This window comes from Brassica napus, chromosome C6 (assembly GCF_020379485.1).
Source record: "Brassica napus cultivar Da-Ae chromosome C6, Da-Ae, whole genome shotgun sequence".
Lineage (NCBI taxonomy): Eukaryota > Viridiplantae > Streptophyta > Magnoliopsida > Brassicales > Brassicaceae > Brassica > Brassica napus.
This window is the reverse complement of record NC_063449.1, coordinates 33291973-33309392: the sequence shown is the minus strand read 5'-3', so window position 1 is coordinate 33309392 and position 17420 is coordinate 33291973. Positions and strand designations below refer to the sequence as shown.

Below are 17420 nucleotides of genomic sequence, written 5' to 3'. Positions count from 1 at the left end.
GAATTAGTAAAATGTGTTTGGTTCTCGGTTTACGGATCAATTGAATATAATATATATTTTTTTTAAGTAAATAATTGCGACCTTCAACGCTTTCTCTTCCATTATGACATCCCGTATTGACTTGCTTTGCTTCTTTATTGATTCTGTATTTGTCCTGAAAGTTTATAGTATTTTGTTTTCATTTCTGTCTTATTTTAAACTTATGTGTGCTTGTGTTGATTTCGTTCTAGTCTATGGGAGGTATGTTTTATCTCATCGGCTTATAGTTTTGGAGGGAGTGTGTTTCTTGCCGGTTTAGTTATATAACATTTGCATTCCACTCCTTTAATATAATTTTCAGGTGACTGAAAAAAACATGAATGTCTTGAACATCTAGAAAATATAAAAGAAAAATTCGAAGATGTCAAAATCAACGTCAGGGAGTTTATACATACACACATGCGGATGGGAGTAGCTTAGGAAAACTCGTATCGTTGATCAATTGTATGAACCCCAGAAGTTTCTCATGGGTTGATGATAGATGATAATCATCTACAACACATTGACACAAAGTGGTAGGTGGTGGACCTACTTCAATTACTTGGACGGCTATGATACGACCATAAACTTGGCTTATTTTGGACTTCGAGATCACGATAAGATTCACCGTATCACCTAATACACTCCTAAAATATGAATTGACGTGGATTCACCTTCTCCTCGCCGTACGGTAATTAACAAACGGTCCGAGGCTCTTCCGATAGAATCAATCATTGGAGAACTAATCCAACCCCGATGGCCCAAAAAAACTGATCCAACCCCAAAATTGAATTATAAACTACTAACTTGACCTCTCCCCTTAAAAAACACTACTATTTATAAACTTTTTTTTACCAAAAACTAAAACTACAAATTTCAGGAATGTCAAAATCTAGTTTAATGAAACTTTTGACCGGATGATAACTCCAAAAAGTTGTAACTAAAATAGTTTTATTGAGAGTAGGTGGACTATATATATATTAGGTCATCTCCAACAAGGAATTTTATTTTGAAGAATATGATTTTAAAAAAATTATTTAACGAACACTGTTTGTTGAGTTATATGGCTAATGGTTAATGATCATGTGCCCGGCCGTGGTAGCAGAGCAGAATAGAGTTCACCTCGAGTGCAATTTGGGTTGGCAGAAGCCACAAGCTGAGAAGCTTAAATGCAACATAGGAGCCTTTTGGTCTTAGCACTGATAAGGGTATGTGGAGTGGCATGGATTGCTCGTAATAATGTAGGCGAGATTCTGTTTCACGGGAGATGAGTATTCTCGTTGGCGGACAAGTTGAGTTTCTTGTGGGCTACGGAATCAATGAGCAACATGAAACAAACCAGAATTGTTTTTTTTTCTTTGTGAGGTCGATTTTTAAATTTAATGATTTTTGAACGTATTTTATACCTTTACTCGAAGTTCTGATTACACGATTATGGTTGTTGCAAGCTACTTTTCGTCCATGCTGAGGTTTATCGATGATGGGCCTATCGAGCTATATTTCAACTGAACTGCATAGTTCGACCATAATCACTTTGGGGCTTAAATATGGACCAGGGAATCAATCACTAATTCATTAATTTTGTTCCAGTTCTGGAACCAACCAAACTCCGGTTCAATTTAAGTAAACTTCCCAAATTCCGGTTCAACTTACAGATAAAGCAGTGACTGAACCAATCCTAACAAGAAACGGACCAATAAGAATCGATAACACGGATCGCCACGTAGGCGTAATGGTTTTCCTCAATCAAATCTGGACCGTTGAACATGATCCTAATCGCACGTCTCCCACTTCTTTAAAACACCTCCCCACTATAAATTAAGAATCTTCTCTACTTTCTCTCTCTAAAGTTAACAAACATTCGATCCCATCATCTCCGATTCAAAGCCATGGCTCGTACGAAGCAGACTGCGAGGAAATCGACAGGAGGAAAAGCTCCGAGGAAGCAACTCGCCACCAAGGTTTGTTCTTCTTCGATTCGATTTTACGGAAGAAGGGTTTGTGATTATTGATTTGTGGATCTAACGAAATCGATGAAACAGGCTGCGAGGAAATCTGCACCGACCACCGGAGGAGTCAAGAAGCCTCACCGTTACCGTCCCGGAACCGTCGCTCTCCGGTATAACTTCCCAATCTCTTTCCCCCTTTTCAATCAATTAACGGAAAAGTTCCGCCTCCGTTAGTTAACGGTTGTCTTGTGTTTGTTGTTGATGGAATCAGTGAGATTCGTAAGTACCAGAAGAGCACTGAGTTGCTGATCCGTAAACTTCCCTTCCAGCGTCTTGTTCGTGAAATCGCTCAGGATTTCAAGGTAAATCTTTAGTTTTTAAACTCAATCTTGTTTTCTGATTAAGCTGAACAAGTAATGATCTGTTTCTTTTGATTGAATTTTTGTTAGACGGATCTGAGATTCCAGAGCCACGCAGTGTTGGCTCTCCAGGAAGCTGCGGAGGCGTATTTGGTGGGTTTGTTCGAAGACACGAATCTCTGTGCCATTCACGCCAAGAGAGTCACCATCATGCCCAAAGACATTCAATTGGCTAGGCGCATTCGTGGAGAGCGTGCTTAGATTCCCATCTTATCACTATAATTCCATTAGGGTTGTGGTGTTTTCTGCTTTTGATTTCTTGCTTGCTTCTTTCTTCATGTCATTGTCTAGTGGTGCTTGTTGTTAAACGCTCTTTGAATCAAGAACATATTTGAACTTAGCAGAAGCTACTTTACCTTCTAAGAAATCTTTTTCTTACAACAATCGAAACTGGCTCAAGAAAGTGCATCAATTAGTTGCTTAGAAAAAACAGAAAGTGTATCAATTAGTTTGCTTCGTCCAAAATCTCATTTGAGTTGAACCGAAAACAGTTTTTGGTTTGGTAATTTTAGTTTTTGAACATTCCATTGAATTAACCATTATGTTGGATTTCGCTTTAAATCTGTTACGATATTGGATAATTTCACCTAATTTTGGTTCATTTTTTTTCTGGTTAGATTGGTGCAGAATTTGATTATTTTCCTTAGACTGAACTAACCGACTATTGAGCTGATAACCAAATTGTTTGTAAAATGCTTTACCGAATTGAACTGAATTACTGAAAACCAAAGTTTTGGTTTGGTTTGGGTATTAATAATCCCTGGGCTAGTATTAAGTGGTGTATTGTTTTGGGATTGAATGAAGTTAAGATCATCTCTCTTGATGATGACCTTGAATCACATTTGTTCCAATGAGGATAACTGGATTAGAGTCTTCGTGTCCATGTAATCATGAAGCTTTCACGTAGCAATAAAGTAAAGAGCATGAAACTCTACCAACTCTTTGGTCAAAAAATAAAATCAAACCAGAGTATTAACTGAGAAACACAGAACTGGGGATTTTGGAGCCCTGACTTCTCTCATCCTCCCATTATCTTCAGAGACAATCTCCTATGGGTCTCTCAAATCTTCTATATCCTCATTGCTTTAATGAAACATGGATATCCGGTTTTGCCCTTTTTATTTTCGAAATTATTTTTTAATAATTAAAAATTTTAAAATTTCAAAATTTCAAAATATATATATAGACGATTAATATTAATCCGTTTCATATATATATATATAGACGCTTTTATTAATCCGTTTCCTTTTTAAAGTCTGAAAACATTAAAAAGTCCTTTTCGTTGATCCCAAAACAAACATAGAATATATATATCGCTTGGTAGATTTCTTTAATCTATTTCTGAAAATTTTCTTTTTCACTCTTATCTTTATATCGATATTATAATTTTTATGTTATACATGTAATAAAATTAACCTTTTTTATTCAAAATTTGAATAGAATCTTTGCTTCTGTATACATATGGTAGAAGAAAATAGTTTTTTTTTTCTTTTTCTGATAATATGATACGGTTTGGTTTTACTTGGTATACACTATACATGATGAATGATGATGCATAGACTCAAAGTCAAAACTGCATAAAGAAGACATAATGTGGAGAAAAATAAGGAACACAAGAGCGTTCAAAGGATGGTAACACGACCTATAGGGATGAAAACCTAAAACTCATTAGAAGAATTAATCGTAGCATCACACATGTGTGTAATTATCTTAATTTTGTATACATGTTAGTTAACTTAGTTTAGGCCCATCTTATATGTCGGTTTATTCTTAGAGATCTGATTATCACTAGAATAATTATATACATGATGTGTGTAATTATTCTCACTAGAAGAATTAATCGATATACAATATATGTTTACATCGATATCGTAAGACCATGATTAACCCGAAGTTCTTATGATGGAGTTCTTAGCGGAAGTTAAGAAACTGTTTCTTAACTTTTAACTAAAAAAGTTAAGAACCGGTTCTTAAAGTCCTTATTTAAGAACCGGTTCTTAAAGTCCTTATTTAAGAACCGGTTCTTAGTTTTTTAGTTAAAAGTTAAGAAACTGTTTCTTAACTTCCGCTAAAAACCTCATCATAAGAACCCCGAGTTAATCATGCTCTAGACCATGATTAACCTCAATCTCTTAACTGGGCGGTTCTTAGCTTTTCTTAGATTTTAACTAAGAAAAGCTAAGAACCGTCCGCCTCTTAAATAAGATATATAATGATTAACTCCGGTCTCTTAGCTGGAGTTTTTAATTCATGATTTGACACTTTTTTGTTTTTTTTACACTGCTAAGAGACGGCTCTTATATCTCTTATTTAAGAGACGGTTCTTAGCTTTTCTTAGTTAAAATCTAAGAAAAACTAAGAACCATCTCTTATCCGAAGCTAAAAATCCCACTTAAGAGACTATGATTAATCATGGTCTAAGAGTCGTCTCTTAGCCGAAAAGTGTAAAAACAAAAAAAAAATGTTAAATCATGAGATAAGAGCTCCGGCTAAGAGACCATGGTTAATCATGGTCTAAGATAATTATTATCATTGAATTCATGATTAGGTTAAAAAGAATTCATTAGTAAAATGGGCAAAAATGCATATGATAGATTGATAAAGAAGTTACTCGTGGTTTTATTTGTTGCTGTTGTCGTTTCTTACTCTAGGCTTTTAACTCGTAAATATTTTTTTTTTAACAATAGTAATTTTCATAGGTGTGCTGAGTCTGCTGAGTGCTGACACTGGGTGGGCATCAAAGAGTGTGGAAGTGGCAGAGAGTAGTGATATAGTTGACCACATGCGTAATCCCTAAATTGTTTTATTTGTTATAAATGGATTTCCATAACCGGCCCGGTTTATAACCGAGCCATAACCGACTCGGTTTATAACCAGTCCGGTTCATAACCGACCCAATGCTAGAGAAAGAGAGTCAACCGTGAGGAGAGAGAGAGAGAATCGGCATCTTGCATTTTCCTTATTAGATTATGATTTGTACTTTTTCCATATTTGTATTTCCTTCTTTAGTCTTTCCATTATTTTATGACGGTGTAATTCCCTATATATAAAGGGCTCCTTATGTTTATGAATAATACAGAAACATAGATTATATTCTCTAGTTTCACAACACGTTATCAGCACGATAAAATCTGAATCCCTAAGCTAAAACAAACCGCCTAAAACCCTAACCCTAATCGGCGAACATCCTTACCGGCGAACCATCCTAATCCCGATTGTGAAACCTTACATCACGATCCTTGTTTGCAATCTGTTCCCGATCAGCTTCAGCTCAAGACGTTCCTGATCCTAGCTCAGACGATCTCGGCTTATTCAACCTCAGCTCGCAAACAAGACGATCGCAGACAGCTCGCGGACAGCTCGCGACCCAATCAGCACGTTGGACAGCTCGCGTTCCCGATCTCAGCAATCAAACAGCTCGCGACAACATCAGCTCTCCGATCAGTTCCAGCACGCGGTTCATCTCTTTGGTGGTCCATTCAACCCTACTTGAGTTTAAGGTAATTCGAAACCTTAAAGAGAACCCATAATCGAATTTGATTGTTTGATATGAATCGAAACCATAAAAACTACAAACCCTAATAGTATGATCTAATGTTGAAATCAAAACCATAGGGTAATAGATCAAAACCCGAATGAGTAAATCGAAGCTCATAATCATAAGTTCGATACCCCAAACCCTAATCGAGATTGATTGTTTGATGAATTAAAATCGAAACCTTAATGGTTTTGAATCTCAAAACCCCAATGATCTATGATCAAAATCGAAACCCTAATATCCATGATCCTAGCCGCATACATGCTTATTGCATGAATGCATGAAATCAATTTTATTTAAAACCCTAATACTAAAACACATTCGATTTTATAAACCCTAATTCGAAATCAAATTGATTGATTGAATGAATTAAAATCGAAACCCTAATCTAATGCTTTGAATCGAAATTGATTGTTTGAATGATTGTATGTTTGGATATAGTATGCTAGCCTTGATTAATTAAAACCATATTGAATTTGATCACATAGAAATCGATTGCTAGGATTGATAATCTCATTCTTGAATTTGGTTGTTTGAATTGATAAAACCGAATGAATGATTTTCAAATTGAAGTCGTATTGATTGTTTGATCGAAACCCTAATGTTTTGAAATTAAAATCGAATACTATCTTGTTTGATTGATTAAAACCGAATGCTTGAATTGAAATAGAAATCGCTAGCTAGGTTAAATGATTTATGCATTCTCGTCTTGATAATGATCCGGTAGTATTGATAGTTTTCATACATTCTCGAATGAACCCTAATTGATGCATTGCTCGACTGTTTGATTGCAATTACACATTGAACTCTTAGAAAACAGTTTGCGAAGATTGAAAACGAATAACCATTGTATTGATTGCATTGAAACCGTTTGTTAAGATTGTAGCCGTGCAGCTTGTTTGCATCATGCATGCATAATAGTACGAACTGATTGCATATAGAATCTGAATGCTAAGATTGAACATGTATGCATCATATACGAATGACCTATTTGCATCATACCTAGAATCCGGATTGTTTGAGCATATTGATTGCATTCGCTTGAACACTTTTAAATCTAAATTATGAAACATATGATTTCAGATGTCGAAAATCAACAACTTGGATTTTGCTGCCCTAAATCTCTCTCGAGATAATTACTTGAAATGTGCACTTGATGCTAAGATCATCCTAAAATCCAAGGGACTCGGTGAACGTATCACCGAGGGCAATAATGCAAGTGAGAAAGATAGATATGGAGCTATATTAATTATACGCCATCATCTTAGTGAGAGTCTCAAAGATCAGTATTTGACTATTGAGAATCCTCTAGACCTTTGGACAAAGTTGAAAACGAGATATGATCACCAGAAAACGGTGTTATTACCAAAGGCTACGTATGATTGGAGAAATCTCAGAATCCAGGATTTCAAGTCCGTGGACGAGTATAACTCGGCCCTGTTTAAGATAGTTTCAAAATTGAAACTGTGTGGTGAGGATATAACGGATAAGGATATGCTTGAGAAACTTTTTCCACCTTCCACACAAGCAATGTGTTGTTACAACAACAATACCGTGAGAAGGGCTTCACAACTTATGCTAATCTGATCTCTTGTCTCTTGCTCGCAGAGCAGAACAATGAACTGTTGATGAGAAACAGTGAATTGAGACCTCATGGAACAAACCCATTACCTGAGGCACATGCGACCGTAGAGGCTAAGAAAGAGTCGAACCATGTCCAGAGTGATAGCCAACACAACTGTGGTCGTGGAAAATGGCATGGACGTGGTGGTCGAGACCAAAACTCGTTTGGTCGAGGCCAAGGCAACTCATATGGCCATGGCTCCAATGGAGGCCGTGTACATGGCCGAGGCCGTGGTACATCTTTCAAGCCACAAAACTCGACCAAATCCGTGTGCCATAGATGTGGTATGGATAATCATTGGGCTAAGACATGTAGGACTCCTAAACATCTCGTTGACCTCTACCAAGAGAGTTTGAAAGGGAAGAATCCTGAAGCTCATATGACTTATCAAGATGGTGAAGATGATTTCAATCATGAATGAGACGATCTTATGGATTATGAAACTTTAGATTTTTTTTTAAAGAATGAAGTTGAATTCGACATCTATGTTTTCATTTTCTTTGCTTTATGTTTTCTATGTTTTGATTGCTTTGAACTTATTTTATTAATGAATGAAAGTTTTTATTTGAAGTCTCTAAAGTATCATTCCGGGTATAGCCAGTCTCATAGAGGGCTATGGCCAGGCTAACATCCTATTGCCTAAGGGTACGCATCTAGAGATATCTGATGCATTGTATTCACCCAGCTCTAAGAGAAGCCTATTGAGCTTTAAAGACATTCGAATGAATGGCTTTCATATTGAGACTAATGGAGAAGGAAACACAGAGTTCCTTCATATCATAGAGATCGGCCAAGGCTATAAGAAAGTCCTAGAGTCTATACATGCGCTCTCTACTGGCCTTTTACTATGCTAAGGTCGGAATGATAGAGACCAATGCTGGTGAGTTCACGTCCCAAGCGTTTAATGATTACTGTATGTCCATGGGGGTAAGTGTGGAACACTCCGTGGTACATGTACATACACAGAACGGCTTGGCCGAATCATTCATAAAACGAATTCAGTTAATAGTTAGACCATTGCTTATGAGGTATAAGCTTACGACCACAGTTATGGGACAGCGGTCTTGCACGCGGCCGAACTGATTCGTATCAGACCGTCTAGTGAACATAAATATTCTCCATCACAATTGCTTACGGGTCATGAGCCAGACATATCCCATCTTAAGACATTTGGCTGTGCCGTCTATGTACCAATTGCTCCACCACAAAGAACAAAGATGAGACCTCAAAGGAGGATGGAGATATATGTTGGATATGATTCCCCCACGATTATAAAATACCTTGAGCCAACTACGGGGTGATTTATTTAAGGCCATGTATGCGGATTGTCACTTTGATGAATCCGAACATCCAACATTAGGGGGAGATAGCAATAAACTGGTAAAAGAAATTACATGGAATCAAACATTCTTATCTTGGCAAGATCCTCGGACTCAAAGAGTGTGATTTAGAAGTCCAAAATATTATACATTTACAAAAGCTGGCTAATCAATTGCCAGATTCCTTTGCTGACCCGAAAAGAGTGATTAAGTCATATATACCAGCTGCTAATGCACCAATAAGAATTGATGTTCAAGAGGGACACAATCAAGTTGCTACAGAGTCTAGACAACGTTTGAAATGTGGTAGACCAATAGGTTCCAAAGATAAGAACCCTCGGAAAACTAAGAAAGGTGCAGAGAATGAAACCGAGTGTGGGAACCAAAATTCGCACTGTCGATTTCCGCTAATACCACCGCCAAGCAAATCAGAACACGATAATGACAACGATAAAGTATAAAAATCGCAAGAAGAGAGCAAAGAGAAGTCTTATTCCGAATTTGCGTATGAGTGTTTACAACAAGGTATAAGCCTGGGCTCGAGAGCTGTCGGCGAGATTCCTAGTTCTAGCAACCCTAAGACGGCTAAACCTAATTGAGTCGCAGCTCGAAATAACAAAAACGGAAAGTTGCCTAATTGCCCTAAGTGCTAAGTTTTCTCTCTAAAAGTTCCTTCTCATGCCTCTCGCCTAGGACCCCTTATATACTGACTCTAAGGTCGGTTTACGCCTTTCCTCTTCTGCCCTTAAGCCGGCATAGCATAAAAATGGAGATATTTTATTTTTTCCGATCTTCGTAATTATCTTCAAAATTTCGTATTTATCCGCGGAAACTTGACATTTATCTTCCCTTGCGGACCAAGCGTAAATGCGGTTTACGGGCTGTTGGTTGAGAAATCGTAAGTTGGGCCTCGAGTCGTGTCTTAGGTCCCTTTGGGCCGTCTTTCGACTCAAAGCATTTATTACGGCTTCTTTCGATAAAGAATGAACTTCCCGCGGTTTTACGGTAAAGTTTGATTTATAACTTAGAGATGGCGGGGAACGTGAGATGGGTTCGCTACGGTATTCGGGAGATAGCATCGAAGGGTAGACGAGAATGCATGGACTGATGTCGTATCGACGTTTCGGAAGAGCTCGGTCGCTACGTAGCGACCGAGCTTCTGCTCGAGCTTGGTCGCTACGTAGCGACCGAGCAGAATGGGCGTTTGGTCGCTATGTAGCGACTGAGCTTTGGTCGAACTCGGTCGCTACGTAGCGACCGAGCGGAGTACGCGTTTGGTCGCTGCGTAACGATCCTTCCCGAGCTCTTGTCCGATGATTCGCGTTTCTTCCGCAAAGGTTTTTCGTAAAGAAGAATCTATTTCGAAAATATATTTGTCGAAGATTTTTTTCTACATTTTCCTTCTTCGGGGATTTGGACGTTAACTTCGTCATGACCGTTTTTGACCCCAACAGTTAGCCCCCCAGCACATTGGGAACGTGGATTTCTAGCGAGGTCCTAATGCGTGGTATGGCAAGTTTGGACGAGATTGGTGTATTTGAGCGAAGTTCGTGTCAAAAAATCCGCAAGTAAATAGTAATTTCTCATGCCTATAAGAAGGGAGGTAACTTCTTCATAACCTTCACACTTACTCATTCTCATACTCATTCTCATAGAGAAGTTTTTCTTGAAAAATTCTTTCTCTTTCTCTTTGTCATTTCCTCCTTGATCCTAAAAAAAGAAAAACACGAGATGTCGAGTAAGAGGAGGAGTTCGAAGAAAGGGTCTTTGCCCACGAATGTTTCTGAAGAGCTTCGAGTGCCGAAGATGAAATTCGTTCCTCATTCGGTAGACCCTGCCGAGAACGAGGCATGGTGGGTGGCGTGTTACGGTTCGATCACGCCTCCCATAGAAAAATCGTTCCCGGTCATGAACCATCGTCCGGTGGAGGCAGGTGCGCCGAGTAGGAGTACTAGCGGATTCCTCGAGGTCATGCGGTCGTTCTGCCATATTTCGGACGCGGTGGAATTCAAGATTCCTTGTCAAGGAGAGTGCACTAGTAGTCCCCCGGAGGGCTTCTTTACTAGTTACGAGGCATTTGTAGTGTGTTGCCGTTTATGGTTTCTGATCCCCGAGATCATCGTCCGTGTGTTGGCTCGTTTCGGGGTGGCGATAAGCAAACTGAATCCTCTTAGCATCCATCACCTCATAGGGATCCTGGTCCTGAGCTACGAGCATGGTCTCTCTCTCACCGTTGATCGTTTCGAAGCGCTTCTTCGATTACAGATCATCCGGGACATGGACACGTACATGCTAGTTTCTCGGAACCTCATGTCAGTGGTAAAGGGGTTCACTTCTAACTTCAACTCGTGGAGGAAGTTTTTCTTCTTCGTTCGTGTAGACGCAGCGTCCGTCGAGGAGAGTTGTATCCCACTGTTTCGGAGGTTACCGAACGATCGTCCCTCCATCAACTCTCTTGCTCCGTTTCCTGAGGACATTATTGCGATGAGGGATCTGCTCAGGAATGGTCCTTTTTTCTGGACTTCTTTTACGCCGAAGAGAGTTCATAAGGCGTTGAAGTTTGTGCATCCTGGTCCTGCTTTGGGCGGAGAAACAAGGAGTGATTCCGAACCTGAAGACCAAGGTCCCAACGCCGGTCCCAACGCCACTCCCACTATTGTGACGGGACCGAATTCTTCGAAGGGGAAAGGTATTGATCTCGGTGACCTGGAGTTTTCGGTGGACGATTGCATGCTTCCAGGATGGGATCCGAACCTTGCTTTCGGCGATGGAAGTGGTACGAGCGAGGTCCCTATTCCAGACTTCGATGATTTCTTCACTGGTCTTCCGTCGGGTTTTGACACTCCTCTGGCCACGAGCGAGTCAGGGAGGCCGAGAGTTGTTGCGAAAGGATCTCGCATCATTAACGGGGTATAATTTTTAAGAATCCCGACGATCGTTATTATTATTTTTTGCTTATAACGTGTCAATCGGTTTTACAGGGTTTGAACTTGCTTGGAACGGCCATTGAGGCGAGCCATAGAGAGGCCATGATCTATCGCTTTAAAGCGGAGAAGGCGGAAAAGGATCTTGTTCGTATGCGAGATGAGATGTTGACACGAGACGATCAACTCGCTCGTGATCATGCGAGGGCTGTTCGCTGGGCGGAACGGAAGGGCAAGAGGGAAATTTTCGAGGTGATGAAGACTCGCGCTTCTCAATTTCAGGTTGAGTACGGGAATCTTAAGGGTGCTTTCAACTCACTGGGCAACTTCCGTGAGTGTCGCGGCTCCGTCGGGAGCCTTTGGAAGACGCATGAAGATGACAACGTCTTCAAGAGGGAGATGGAGTTAATGAAGGGTGGCATGAAGGACCATGCTCACGCTGAGGCGACCATTCCTCTGATCGACGGGAAGATCCATGGATTCTGGGATCCCATCCCGGTTTCCCCCGATACCGTAGAGACTACGGCTGATTTTGCTGGTGATGATGAGGAAGTGAACTTTCCCGCGGATGCATTCGGGGCTTCCTTGTCTGGCAGTTTTAACTTCGACCTGTGAGTGTTTTGGCGGGAAGGAGTTTTTCCCTTTATCTAGTATTTAGCGGCCTAGTGTGGTCTTTGTTCATATATGTCTGGCCGTGTGTGGCCTTGAACTTTGTACGGGCCTTTTTTTGCCGCTTTTATCGGGACTGGCCGTTGGTGGCCTTGAACCCCTACCGCTATGCGGTTTATATAATGGATGTCTGTTTGGGTTACTTTGTTTAGAGTGGGTTTGAAGTGAACATGAGTTGTCGTCTCATATTTATCTTCGTTGAGGCGTTCGATCTGCTAGTTCGTTCGAGACGTGAGTTTTCGTAAAAATTATTTACGATTTTTCGGGAACGTTGAGATATGAACGAAGAGACATGTTTTAGGAATCTCGTATCGTTTAGATATCATGTCTTGGAGATGTTTGAAAACAATGCGATGGGTTTAGGGCAAGACCTAGGTTTACTCTCGGTTTTAAGGTTTGTGCGGTGATTAGCCGGCTATCGGTTTTCCTGTTGTGATTTCTACCTGATTCGTACCGATTTAAAGTCCGCGATAGGTTCCCGGCTTATACGACTTGTATGGTACGAATCGAGAATCTTTCCAAAGACAATTTTTACGCCAACTGGAAGTGCTAGACCAAAATTTCAGATTTTTTTTGTAGCGCGCTTTCGTCCTTGTGTTGGACGTTTGAAAATCAAAAGAGTGATCAGGTTGCGTTTGTTTAATACGGCTAAGTGTTCGTCGAGGCCAATCGACGAACGGAGTGTAAGATTTGTAGTGGTCGCGTTTGGACAATTTGTTCGTATCATCTCGATTTTTAACTTGACGATGTCTCACAGTTATATCGAAGACTATACATATATTTTTGAATTGAGATTGCTTTACGATTTTGTCTTAAAAAGAGCGACGCATATTTCGTGAAAATTCTCGAAATCTCGATAGAATTTGATTACAATAACGCATCTTTTCCTATGTGGGAGTATACGAGTATACGCACCCATTCCCCCCCTTTTTGGAGAGGGGGATAGCTGAACTCGTCCTTCGACGAGCTGCCTACGTACCCCTTTCGAGGATCAAGCCATCTCGTAGTTCTGTTTTATGCCGCGAGCGTTTTTACTCGGCGATTGTCGCCATGCTGACCGCCTTGATCGAGATGACCGTGGCAGGGTCAGTGTTCTCTTCCGGATGTTCCAGTTGAATTGTAGTGTTGGCTTCGGCCTCATGTTGAGTTTCAATGCCCGAAGCGTCTGCGTCGGCAGACGATATGATATTGTCTTTTCTCGAAATGTTGTTGGTATAAGATTTATCGATCTTCGTGCATTTGCGATTTGCTGTTGCAGAGGTTGTCATCTGTCTTAACTTGTGTTCTGCAAGGAAGCATAGTCGCGACTGTTTCTGACATCCCCAGATAGTTGTGACTCCGTTTGGGGTCGGGAATTTGACGCCCATGTGGTACGTCGACGGAACGGCTTGCATAGCGTTGAGCCATGGGGTTCCCATGATCACGTTGTAGATGGCATGATGATCGACTACCGCGAACTCTACATTTTGTGTGACCTCTTTGGCCATGAAAGGTAGCTGAATCGATCCGAGGGTCATCGATACTTCGCCAGAAAAGACTGTGAGCGGTTTCGGAGTTAGAGTTACTTCTCCGAGTTCGATGCTCATCCGATTGAGAGTGTCGCGGAAGATTACATTGACTGTGCTTCCCGTGTCAATGAGTACTTTTCCGACTTCCAGATCTCGTATGACGAGGTCTATGACGAGCGGATCGCAGTGAGGCTGATCAATCCCGCTGGCTTCCTCCTTTGTGAAGGTGATTGAGCAGTTCTGATCATCTTTGGTAGGAGACCATGTAGGCCAGTTTGCGCTCGACTCCGCTTTCCGCTGGTAAGCCTTGATGGCGGAGACCGTATCGTTGCAGAATTGCGACCTCCGATGTTCATGTTGACTCTACGACGATTATTGTCGTTCCCTTTGTTGTCTGGCCTCCTGCCGCGTTTATCCCCAGATTGATTTCTTTGGGGAGATCTCTCCGCGGGAATATTTCCGTCCGGCTTCGGGGGGCGATCGGTCTCCAGGATGAGATCTTTCATGCTGGTCACTTCCGGGAGTTCTCCGGCTAGTAGCTTCGCGGCCAGCCTTGCTCCCAAGACTTTGCAGTTAGTCGTGGAGTGTCCTCGGGATTGGTGGAACTCGCAGAAGGTGTTTTCATCATATCCTTGATTGCGAGTCCACGTATTCCCTGTGGTTCGGCCCTGGTCCGAGCTGATCGCGTAATTGTGCGCTCCTTGGAGTTCTTCCCCCTCGTGATGGACATACTTGTCGTTACGAGGGTTCTTCTTCCTTGTTTTTGGGTCTACATCTTTCGAGGACGATCTTGCCGATTTATTCTTCTGCGATAAGATTTTTGTTTCTTCCTCGATCATGATGTAGTCCGTCGCCTTGTGGAGGGCGTCTTGGATCGTCCGTGGTTTTTCGAAGGATATCCATTTTCTGAATTTTGACTTGTACCAGAGCGCCTTTCTGAGCGCGTCGATGGCCACCTTGTCGCTTATCCCGCTGACCCTGGACATCACCAACTTGAACCGGCTGATGAACTCGCGGAGGGGTTCCTCTTCCCTCTGGGACAGACTCTAGAGATTGACATCGGAAGTTTCTCTATCTATGAACATAGAGTATTGCTTGAGAAATTCTGATGCGAACTATCGGAAACTCCCGATAGAGTTTTGTTTAAGGCACGCGAACCATTCGAGGGCTGCTCCTTCTAGATTCTTGACGAGCAGGCGGCAGTAGCCGGCGTCTCTCTCGCCATCCTTCAGCCTCGCTCTTCCCATCGTGATGTGGAAAGCCTGAAGGTGAGCTCTCGGATCGGTCGTACCATCATATTTGGTACTTTGATCTTTTCTGGATCGGATGCCTTCGTATCTGAGATGCGAGCGGTGAAAGGGGTTTTCCGAGCCCCTTCCAGCAGTCTATCGATCTCGGGGGCCGCGCTCGTAGCATGATGGATTTTAGATTTTATGGCTCTTACTTCTGCCGCAGTCTTGGTGATATAGTCGCGAAGATCGCGTATATCCGACGTCTCGTCAGCAGGTTTCCGCGCTTGACGGCGTTTACTGCGAGTGAGCTCGGTTTGTTTTTCAGCCAGCTCTTCCTGTTCGTTCCAATAGAGGATTTCCTCCTCTTCTGTCATCGGTTTGTCGAACAGAGAGCTTTCCCGAGTGAATCGGCTTCTGGTCCTTCTTGGATGTCTGTCGGCGTCTTCATCAGTATTGTTGGAGACATCGCTAGGATCCATGTTGACTTGCTCGACTCCGTTGTCCTCCGAAGCCTTCGCGGGAGGCGGAGGGCTTTCGGAGTTTCCCTTTTCGATGGGAGACTTCTCACTAGGGTTTTGACCCGAAGGTCGTTCCTGGGCGGCTCTAGGCCTGTTGAGTGGGGTCGCAAAGTCAAGTCTTTTTCCGCGGACTTTAGTGGTTCCACGGGGGCGGATTGCTCGAGTCCTTGCCGTTAAAGTTTCAACTTGTTTGGTCAAGGTGCTCACGAGCTTATCCTGTTCTTCCGACCTTTTTTCATAGGTGGCGAACATCTTTTTAAACTCCTCGAGCGCCGCGGCGTTGGCTGGTGCGTTGGCCGCGGATACGTCCGCTGCGGGAGTGTGGAGATCAGTGCCACTGCCTCCGTTAAGAGGAGTCTGCACGTTATCCGTGTCGTCAGTTGACATGTCTTGTTGACCGTGATGTGGTTGAGAGTTAGATTGATCCGTATCCCCCTTCTTCTAGCGCCAAACTGTGGGAACCGAAATTCGCACTGTCGATTTCCGTTTACATAAGGAAACTAGGAAAACCCTAATTTCCCAGAGGTCCCGAATATCTGCTAATACCACCGCCAAGCAAATCAGAACACAATAATGACAACGATAAAGTATAAAAATCGCAAGAAGAGAGCAAAGAGAAGTCTTATTCCGAATTTGCGTATGAGCGTTTACAAAAAGGTATAAGCCTGAGCACGAGAGCTGTCGGCGAGATTCCTAGTTCTAGCAACCCTAAGACGGCTAAACCTAATTGAGTCGCAGCTCGAAATAACAAAAACAGAAAGTTGCCTAATTGCCCTAAGTGCTAAGTTTTCTCTCTAAAAGTTCCTCCTCATGCCTCTCGCCTAGGACCCCTTATATACTGACTCCAAGGTCGGTTTACGCCTTTCCTCTTCTGCCCTTAAGCCAGCATAGCATAAAAATGGAGATATTCTATTTTTTCCGATCTTCGTAATTATCTTCAAAATTTCGTATTTATCTGTGGAAACTTGACATTTATCTTCCCTTGCGGACCAAGCGTAAACCGACATGCGGTTTACAGGCTATTGGTTAAGAAATCGTAAGTTGGGCCTCGAGTCGTGTCTTAGGTCCCTTTGGGCCGTCTTTCGACTCGAAGCGTTTATTACGGCTTCTTTCGATAAAGAATGAACTTTCCGCGGTTTTTATGGTAAAGTTTGATTGATAACTTAGAGATGGCAGGGAACGTGAGATGGGTTCGCTACGGTATTCGGGAGATAGCATCGAAGGGTAGACGAGAATGCATGGACTGATGTCGTATCGATGTTTCGGAAGAGCTCGGTCGCTACGTAGCGACCGAACTTTGGTTCGAGCTCGGTCGCTACGTAGCGACCGAGCTCCGGCTCGAGCTCGGTCGCTAAGTAGCGACCAAGCTCCGGCTCGAGCTCGGTCACTACGTAGCGACCAAGCGAGCGCTCGGTCACTTCGTAGCGACCAAGCAAGCGCTCAGTCGCTTCGTAGCGACCGAGCTTCTGCTCGAGCTCGGTCGCTACGTAGCGTCCGAGCGGAATGGGCGTTTGGTCGCTATGTAGCGACTGAGCTTTGGCTCGAACTCGATCGCAACGTAGCGACCGAGCGGAGTACGCGTTTGGTCACTGCTTAACGATCCTTCTCGAGCTCTTGTCTGATGATTTGCGTTTCTTTCGCAAAGGTTTTTCGTAAAGAAGAATCTATTTCGAAAATATATTTGTCGAAGATTTTTTCTACG

The 17420-nt window shown here is 42.2% G+C and overlaps 1 protein-coding gene across 1 annotated transcript; it reads left to right on the top strand.

Annotated features, from left to right (window-relative positions):
* The first annotated feature begins 1812 nt into the window (after positions 1-1812).
* On the top strand, positions 1813-2726 carry LOC106433332 (histone H3.3). Its single transcript, XM_013874179.3, has 4 exons — positions 1813-1979; positions 2061-2137; positions 2239-2329; positions 2417-2726. Exons 1-4 carry the CDS (start codon positions 1908-1910, stop codon positions 2585-2587), a joined length of 411 nt encoding a protein of 136 aa, XP_013729633.1. The 5' UTR covers positions 1813-1907; the 3' UTR covers positions 2588-2726.
* The last annotated feature ends 14694 nt before the right edge of the window (positions 2727-17420 follow it).

Excerpts from the sequence above, each read along its gene's own strand:
- LOC106433332 (XM_013874179.3), top strand. The coding sequence starts at position 1,908 with ATGGCTCGTACGAAGCAGACTGCGAGGAAATCGACAGGAGGAAAAGCT. Across the intron at positions 1,980-2,060 it reads GGAAGCAACTCGCCACCAAG|GCTGCGAGGAAATCTGCACC; the intron begins GTTTGTTCTTCT and ends TCGATGAAACAG. Across the intron at positions 2,138-2,238 it reads CCCGGAACCGTCGCTCTCCG|TGAGATTCGTAAGTACCAGA; the intron begins GTATAACTTCCC and ends TGATGGAATCAG.